This window comes from Triticum dicoccoides, chromosome 3A, assembly GCF_002162155.2.
Source record: "Triticum dicoccoides isolate Atlit2015 ecotype Zavitan chromosome 3A, WEW_v2.0, whole genome shotgun sequence".
Lineage (NCBI taxonomy): Eukaryota > Viridiplantae > Streptophyta > Magnoliopsida > Poales > Poaceae > Triticum > Triticum dicoccoides.
In genome coordinates, this window is record NC_041384.1 from 483,342,338 (window position 1) to 483,351,544 (window position 9,207).

General features: G+C 50.8%; 2 protein-coding genes across 2 annotated transcripts; both read left to right on the plus strand.

Annotated features, from left to right (window-relative positions):
- Positions 1-1,640: 1,640 nt before the first annotated feature.
- Positions 1,641-7,237, plus strand: LOC119268686 (IAA-amino acid hydrolase ILR1-like 2). The gene is made up of 4 exons (XM_037550381.1): positions 1,641-2,405; positions 2,611-2,736; positions 6,143-6,457; positions 6,552-7,237. The coding sequence occupies exons 1-4, from the start codon at positions 1,734-1,736 to the stop codon at positions 7,077-7,079; spliced, it is 1,641 nt and encodes a 546-aa protein (XP_037406278.1). The 5' UTR covers positions 1,641-1,733; the 3' UTR covers positions 7,080-7,237.
- A 158-nt stretch (positions 7,238-7,395) lies between these two features.
- Positions 7,396-8,471, plus strand: LOC119268687. The gene has a single exon (XM_037550382.1). It carries the CDS (start codon positions 7,690-7,692, stop codon positions 7,999-8,001), a length of 312 nt encoding a protein of 103 aa, XP_037406279.1. The 5' UTR covers positions 7,396-7,689; the 3' UTR covers positions 8,002-8,471.
- The last annotated feature ends 736 nt before the right edge of the window (positions 8,472-9,207 follow it).

The window sequence follows — 9,207 nt, forward strand, 5'->3', positions numbered from 1 at the left end:
GAGCGCCGCCGCCGCCTCCTCCCCGACGGCCTCTACTACGACGAGAGTAACGCCCTCCGACTCCGTGCTCTGGGTACACGTGGCTCCAGGACAAGCACGACATGCGGCGCGCGTCCTACTTCGCCGACACGGTGTCGGGGCCGCGGTGGCCATGTCGGGAGGTGCGCGGCCTCACACCCATGTTGTTGCCTTCCCCGTCTCCGTCGCCACCTCCACCTCCTCGCATCACAGCGGAAGAGGAGGCCCGTCTCATGACGCGTGTCATGAAGGACTCCATGCGCACGCACGATGAGCGCCAATGGGAGGGCCTCGAGGAGATGACGGCCCTCTCTGCGGTCGGCGACGTCGCCATCCCCGAGCTGGAGATGGTGGCGAAGGAGGAGGTGATGGAGGAGCCGCCGGTGGCCGCGTTCCACCCGGGCCTGATGGGCCAGCACTGGAGCTGGTCGTGCACGGCTCCGGAGATGGCGGCCGCCATGGGGGGAGTGGACTGGTGCCCCACGCCGCCGCGGTCACCGGAGCGGGACGCCTCGCTGCGGGAGGATGTGGTGCAGGCACCTGCCACTTTCCACCACGTCGCCCCCGTGCACCACGGACCGCCGACCCACTTGTGGACGCCGCCGGACTACGTCGACCTCGTCAGCGACGACGACGACGACACCGGCGGCCACTGAAGACGGCGACGGCCACGGCAGGAGCGCGCGGGTGGCGTTTTTTTATTTTGTTTTTATGTAAATTATGGCACTGGGCCGTTTAAGTGAACCGTAAAACTGGGCCGTTTTGTGGCAGTGACCCCTAAATTTTTTTTTAAGTTTTTTTAACTGCGTTTATTTATTTTTTTAGGCATTTTACTTAAGTTTTTCTGTTTTTTTAACCACGTTCACCCCGAACATGATTTGGGTGCGGCCGCATGTTGAACACAACCACGACCCAAAAGACAGACTCGGACATGGGCGAACCCATTGCCGCCCCAAAAAGATAAAATCCGGCCAAACCGGACGTCCGTTTGGAGTCGCGCGGTGGAGTTGGCCTTACTGCGGTGGACGCCATGGTGCTCGCGACATCTTCCGTGAATGCCCTGGACTGGACAGCTGCACTGCGCACGGTTGTGATGTCATGGCGCTGCATTTTCGCTGCGAGCCTTCACATCTGGTACGGGCAACGAGATAAACGTGACCAGCCCTGGCAGCCTGCCACTATTGTGGTCTTGTTACTGATGCTGTTTCTTAGTGTACCCGGGTCAGACTAGGTCTGGTCTAATCTAATCTGTACTATCTGTTGTACTGTGATTTCTTGGCAGTAGGCATCATCGTCTCAATAATTCAGGATAGCTGTGGTTTCCTCTCTCGCAGATTGAAGCGTCTTTTCGCACCAGCTTGTTGAGGCCCCATGGGAACCCGGACATGTCAACTTCGTTGCAAGTGCCGGCGAAGTTTACCAGGCACGATCGACCATGACGATCGCTGCTTGAAGCCGGTTCGTCAAACTTCACAGTCGCCAGCTTGGCCACGAGGTCACGCGGAGGATGTGGAGTGAGCATATCCGCGCGTTTCGATCGTATTGAGCTGGGCTATAGTGGTTAGCCAGTCACTCACAAGTCACAAGGGAGACATTCAATTTGGTTGGGCCGTGTCCCGCCACGAGTCCACGACCGACGACGGCCGGCCGTGGCCGAGCTCGCACGAACGATCTCGTCGTCATTTCGTCAAGCTCCCGAGCCTCCGAGGACGCCCATGGTGGATGCCGATGCTCCGTCCATCCATGGCTTCCCTCACACATGTGTCGATTTCGCCGCCGCGGCGCGCCGGCACGTCGCCCTCAGGCACGTTTGCCCCGTGCGCAAGATAGGCACGCACAACTACCGTCCGCTTCACGGCAGCACCCGGCGAAGAAAGGAAGAAAGAAACAGGGCCATACAAAAACGATATACGTCGCGGTCGCGCACGCGTATATATGCGCACCACACGCGCGCTCGGCTCGCGCACGCGCGGCCTCCACACCCACCCGCAACGCAAGCCGCCGGCCTCGGCTTTGTTCGTCCTCGACCGATCGCCACGCCGCGCCGCCGTCCGATGGGCGTCCACGCGCGCGCCGTGCTGCTGGCCGTAGTCGCCGCGCTGTGGTGCCGTGCCTCGGGCTCGGAGGCGGGCGGCGCCGACGTGCTGAGTCGGGCGAAGCGGCCCGAGTTCGCGGCGTGGATGGCCGGCGTGAGGAGGGCCATCCACGAGCGGCCCGAGTTGGCGTTCGAGGAGCACGAGACGAGCAGGCTGGTGAGGAGGGAGCTGGACGGCATGGGCGTGCGGTACGAGCACCCGGTCGCCGGCACCGGCGTCGTGGCGGCCGTTGGCACCGGGCGCCCGCCCTTCGTCGCGCTGCGCGCCGACATGGACGCGCTCCCGCTGCAGGTGCGTACGTGCCGCGCGGTCCCTGCTGCCGAGGCCACAGGACTTTTCGCGCCCATGCTCTTGCCACGTTTCCTTGCCCCTCGGCGTGCTTCTGGATTCCGAAACATGCGGCGCTTCAGTTTACACTCACAGTGCATCAAAGCAACAAAAAAGTCGGGCATTCCCGCACCGAGTGAAACCCCTGGCTATGTTTGATCCGTTTCAGGAGGAAGTGGAGTGGGAGCACCGGAGCAAGGTGGGCGGGAAGATGCACGCCTGCGGCCACGACGCGCACACGGCGATGCTGCTGGGCGCCGCCAGGATCCTCCACGAGCACCGCAACGACCTGCAGGTCACTGTCCCTCCCTCCTCCTCCTGCTGCTTGACTACCATGAACAAACTGTCACCAACTCACCATGGAGCAGTCAGCTCGATTCTCTAGCTGCCAACTGCCTGATTCGAAACCATTAATCAGCTAGCGTTGGACTCGGCCGCTCAACAGATTTCGCACGATGGGCCATGCGCGGCTCTATTCAGAAACAGTTAGCGGCAGCACCATTAGTTTGTTGCGCCGTCCTTTTCCGGGCGGATTCCTCAGATATTTCTGTTCCAGGCTCGGGCAAGATCACTCGCTCTCATTTCAAAGGCCCCCTCGTCCTCTCCATCTCACCGATTTTGTTTCTTTCGAGCAACGAGACGGCCTCTTTTCGACAAAGAAACAAAAGATGATCTAGTGTCAAGATCCGCTTTTGTCTCATCGAGCAGCCCTTTTGAATTCCCAATGGTAATGGACGGGATGATTTTGTAATCATTTATCGTGGACCATCCTCGAGCAGTCGGCCTGCACTGCACCGCTGATTAAAAACTTTGACGGAGCACACTTAGTAGACCGTCACGTAGCATTTTCAATGGGACACGTCAGACGTCTCTTTCAACCTTTGCAGTGACCCACGGGCTGGCGTCGAGGGAGTCTGTGGGTCGAGGAGGGCCACAAGAAGCTTTGTTTCTTTTCCCGCGGCTTCGGGCAGTGTTAGCTCGACCAACGGGATATATTGCAATGATCTTGACTTGGCCCTTGAGTCTTAGTATAAGTTACTATCTTTATAGTGTAAAGTAACATAGTAGTAGTGTCATAGAGGACTTCATTAATTAGCTTGTAGACTCATCTTGTCTTGAAAAACGCTATGTTACAGTAACATATTATGTTACCACTTCTCATTAACTACATGCCACATAAGTAAAAATTTCTCGGAGTGCGCTATGTTACTTGCTAAGTTACTCCCACTATGACTAGCCTGAGGCAGCGGTAGAAGTGGCAAGCTTAATTTGGCATGGCATCGATTCCAGAGGTTTTGTCTCTCCTAGTGAAACAGAGTTACATTATTAGTGTCGCTAGGATACTGATTCACCAAGTGTGTGTTTTCGAGATTCTCATTGTCCACTCATAGCTCCTTGCAAAAGCTTCTTGCAACACCCACTTGATCCTTTCCACCCCAGCTGCAATGCTTTTTTGCCCTTTGCTTTTCCGCGACATGCCCCAATAACTGATATCATGACAAACATTATCACTTTTAGCTATATGTAAGTTGCCCTTTTTTTAATTTGGGTTGGTCGAATCTTTGTCCTTCCATTCTTTGTGTCAAGATTTGTGTTGTCTTTTTTTTTTCACTGTTTCATGATGGGTTGGACTGAATTTACGACAGGACCTGGTCTGGTCTTAGTCGATTTTCTTATTGGGCTTGAAGCTCGTTATCTGTTGCTTGTTTTTGTTTGGTTTTATGTGTGCTCGCCTTTTTTTTTCTTTTCAGTGCGATTTTTTCATTTTTTTCTTTCTGGGTATTTTTGGTTGTTGGGTGAGTGTAAGTGTAAACATGTAATTACTGTACAATATGGATGTTAATTACACTAGAATGTGAAGATTTCACTATTCCATGTCTATTTTTTCATATTATAAAAGTGCAATTTCTGTTCAAATTATGTGCAAGATTTTTTTTTCTTTAAGGCAATATCAATGACACTGATTCATTTTTTCTTAGAAAATGGCTTCTTTTTAATGTATGTGTATACACACAAGTACTATACAATATGTGTGTGAATTCTACTGGAGTGTGAAAATTTCACTATTATATGTTAATTATTGCATATTATGAAATGTGCAATTTCTATTTTTGTTTTATTTGTTTACGCTATTTCTTCTTTAAGGGTAATAACAATGCCATGAATCCATTCTTCCTTAGAAAACCTCACTTTTATTTTTTGCGATAGTAAAATTGCACTCTTTATATGCTTGTTCTTTGCATATTACAAATAGTACAATTTTAGTGCAAATTTGTATGTATTTTTTTTCTTCAAGGGTAATACCAATCCCACTAATTCATTATTTCTTAGAAAATTTATTTTTATTATGTATTAGCTTTATTTCATTAGCTTTCTTTATGGGTAAAATAATGCCACTAATTCATTCCTTCCTTGCAAATTTGCTTTTTTAAAGAAAAATCCACTATTATGTACTTTTTGCATATTATGAAAAACATAATTTATGTGCAAAATTTATTTTATTTTTCATTTTCTTTCAACTTTAAGGATAATATCAATGCCACTAATTCATTTTTCTTAGAAAAGTTAATATTACATTTTTTATTTTTCTTGTTCATTTAATTTTTAAGGTGACACCACCACAGGTATTAAATCTTGTATATCTAAATAGCTAGCCTTAAATAAATTATTTCTCTCGACGTGCAAGCATGCTATCTGACCATGCAACATGCACAGAAAAAAAACCATCACAACATGAAATCACACATATAGAAAACCCCACGTCAAGTTGCAACATATATATTGCAAAACATGGAAGCATACCACCTCACCATGCAACAAGCATGAAAAAGACCCACCACAACATGCAACCACACACAGGGAAAAAACCCCACTTGAACATGCAAACACAAATGATAATTTTCATTCTACCACGCTGTTTATATTTAATGAATATTTTATGTTTTATGTTTTATGTCACTCAAAATCGACTAATTATTCGGTCTCTTTTTTCTTAATCAAAGAGTAAACCACTTTTTGGACGAGAATGGACGTTTGGCTCTCGGTCTCCATGGAGGCCATTTTTTTTGCAAAATTTAAACTTTTCGGTTTCAAAAAAATCTGAAAAAAATTGTGCAAGTAAACAAGTATGTTATGTGTATGTGTGTAAAAATTCAGGATGAAATACGTTGAAATGCGACCTGTACAAAAAGGACAAATCCATGGGCTGAGAGGATGAATAGTATCTTGTGTTAAAAAGCCCCAGATTTGTCTTTTTTGCACAACCCTCATTTCAACACATTTTGCCCTGAAAAGTTATACACATGTGTGTTATGCCTTCATGTATATCTATATTTTTTTCAGAATTTTTTGAAATGTAAAAACATGAAATTTGAATTTGGAGGCCGAGCTCCAAAGGCAATTTCCGTTGTTGAACACGCTATAAAAAAGTAACTGGCCCAGATAAGAATTTCAAGCGACTGCTCATTAGTTGGTCCAAAACATTGTAGATCACTTCAGCAGGATCTGTAGGAAATTTACTATCAAAGCAAATCATATTTCTAATATTTTCAATTGTTCAGCGTACTGTTGTCCCGAGAACAACAAATTCTGCTGAGACTTAAGGAAATGAGTCAATCCCAGTTAATTTCAAACCATCAGTGATAACAGGGGCATCTACTATCTTTCAAATGATTCACAAACTGGCTCTATCTTTGTGGCAGGGGACGGTGATCCTTCTTTTCCAGCCGGGAGAGGAGGTGGGAACCGGGGCCAAGAAGATGGTGGAGGCTGGCGTCGTGAACAACGTCGAGGCCATCTTCGGGTTCCACGTCACCGTGATCCTCCCCACCGGCGTGGTTGGGTCGAGGGCCGGCCCGCTGCTAGCCGGCTGCGGCTTCTTCGAAGCGGTGATCACCGGGAAGGGCGGCCACGCCGCCATCCCCCAGAGCAGCGTGGACCCCGTCGTGGCCGCCTCCAGCGTCGTCCTCGCCCTCCAGAACCTCGTCTCCCGGGAGGCCGATCCCCTGGACTCCCAGGTACGCACCACGCACACGACGAGCTCTGTTGCTCCCTCCTGACGGCAATGGCGATATGGCATCTCCGACTGAGACATTATTACTGCGGGCGCAGGTCGTGACGGTGACGAGGTTCCGGGGAGGCGGCGCGTTCAACGTGATCCCGGACTCCGTCACGATCGGCGGCACTTTCCGGTGCTTCTCCAACGACGGGTTCATGCGGCTGAAGCGGCGGATCGAGGAGGTGATCGTGGCGCAGTCGGCAGTGCACCGGTGCGCGGCGGCGGTGGACTTCCACGCCGGCGGGCGGCCCCTGCTGGCCCCGACCATCAACAGCGCCGGGCTGCACGCGCACTTCGAGGCCGTCGCCACGGAGATGCTCGGCGCCGGCGGCGTCCGGGGCGCCATGGAGCCGTGCATGGGGAGCGAGGACTTCGCGGCCTTCTCCGAGGCCGTGCCGGGCTCCCACTTCTACTTCGTCGGGATACGGAACGAGGCGGCCGGGTCGGTGCACGACGCGCACTCGCCGCACTTCCTCGTCGACGAAGGCGCGCTCCCGTACGGCGCGGCGATGCACGCCAGCCTCGCCATGACGTACCTGCAGCGCCGGCACGGGCGCGTGGACTCGCACGAGGAGCTGTAGCCGCGCGCTGCTGCCTGCTGGATGCGGCATGCGACGAGTTGCGATGCGGCCTCGGCCGGGCAAGGGCTGCGCGCGCGCGCGCGCTCTGCGGCTCGAAGAACCCAAGTTGCCGCGGCGATTATCACCGTCGAGTACTCTCGTCGGGAGTCTGTTGGGATGCAGAAAAACAAGTCCTCGTAGGATTGCTGAGTGGATGATTTTGCTGCCCGGCGCGCCCGATGGAAAACCGGTCAACTTCGTGCAGAAATTATGCGAAAAAAGAAGGTGTCGATAATCGTTTCTTATGAAACTCTGAAGCCATAAAAAACTTCACGAGATTGACAAAGTCCTGAGCGTGAGCAAGAGATTAAATCCATACGGGGACCAATACAGAGAGCATGATTAGTAGAGCAAATTCTGACAAATATCTGAATCAATACACATAAACTATGTAGCACATGAAAAGAAAAACACAGCCGACACTAACAGCATCGACTTTCTCAAAAAAAAAAAAACACTAACAGCATCGACGGGTACACATAGGAAGACTATCAAATCAAGGAGGTAGTATAAACGAACAACGCGCAAAGATGACGCAAGAAAAGCGGCCATCTTCACCCTGAAATCCGGCATGGAGCGAGCCTGTGGACACGGGCGGCAGCTGCGACCTCGGCCAGCTCAGTGGCGCATGCTACCAACGAGGAAGGCCACGGCCGGGCAGAGCACGGCGGCGAGGAGCGACGAGGAGACAGCTGCGGCACCGGACGTCGGGCTCGGCGCGGGCTCGTCGGCGGCCAGAGCGACCCCGGCGAAGGAAGACGCGGCGACGGCCGCGATGACGACGGCGCGGAAGATCTTGGAGTTGGAGGCCATGATCCTAGCTGCGAGAAAGAAAATGTCGCAGATGCGGTGCTCGAGCAAGAACTGCGGAGGAGGCGAGTGAGTGTGTGCGAGATAATGCCGGAGGAAATCAGGGCGAAGCGCGCGTTCTTATAGCTGATGAAGAACAGAGGAGCTGGGGAATGCGGTGGCCTGCATTTTACAGTCTGGCCTCCTCCACACAGCTCACGATCAACGGCTGGTGGGTGTAGGAGTAGGTGCCTTTGCTCCTCCCGCCCGCTGCAACTGCAAGCAAAGCACTCTGCGTTCTGCGACTAGTGAGTTGGAGTAACGGGCGAGCTCAGCCGCCTCGAGAATCTTCCGTGACAGCAGCGCGGCATGGCCCCCAAGCCCAGATTACAGCGGAAATGCGGTGCAATGTTCCGCGGATCGGGATCGGATGTGTTGATCGGGTGACAAGCCCTGGAAGCGAGCAGCCGGCGCAATCATTCGTCGATCCCGGGACAACGCCGCGTCAGGAGAAGGAGAACCATCATCAGAAAGAAAGAGGAGCATATCAGGACGTCAGCTTACAAGTTGCTGCCGCCGCAGAGGTTTACTTGAAGCCACGGTTTAGTTTACTTGTGACCAAGCATCCGTCCATACTACGGTGGTGTTTGGTTCTCTGGTTTTAGGATTTTTTCTAGTCCCAACTAAAAAGTCCTTAGTCCTAAAAAGTTTCTTCCTATTTGTTTCCAAAGATTAAAAAGTCCATAATCCTTTCCTAGAGATTATTAAATAACCATATTGCCCTTAGTATATAGAAAAATAATAATCAAACAACATTATGGGGTGGCGGACTAATAAGTGCATGGAGAAGCATTGTTGAAAAAGTCCCAAAAAATCCGAAAAAGACTCTCCTTAATAGTCTTTTGCATTTAATCCCAAATAACTAGTTTAGCCCTTAAAAAATCTCTCCCGTTTAGTAAAAAAATCTTTAAAAAGGATTTTTTCTAGTCCTACACAAAAAAAATCCCTGAAAACAAACACCCCTATAGCTGCTGCTAAATCGCAAGTTCGTCAGTCCATGCCATGCCTAACAGCCGGAAGATGCTGCTTCTTGGTTCTCGTAAACTACTCTTACCACAACCGAAATCCAAACTACTGCTTGCATAAGTAATAAGTTTGGGACTTGGGAGCCGTGAGCGCGGTGCTGCTAATCAGAGTCTTCCTTGTGGTCATTTCCTGCACTGTCTTGTTTTTTCTTAAATGGAGGCATATCCCGGCTTCTGCATTATAATAATGCATGCAACCATCTTAGTATTAAAAA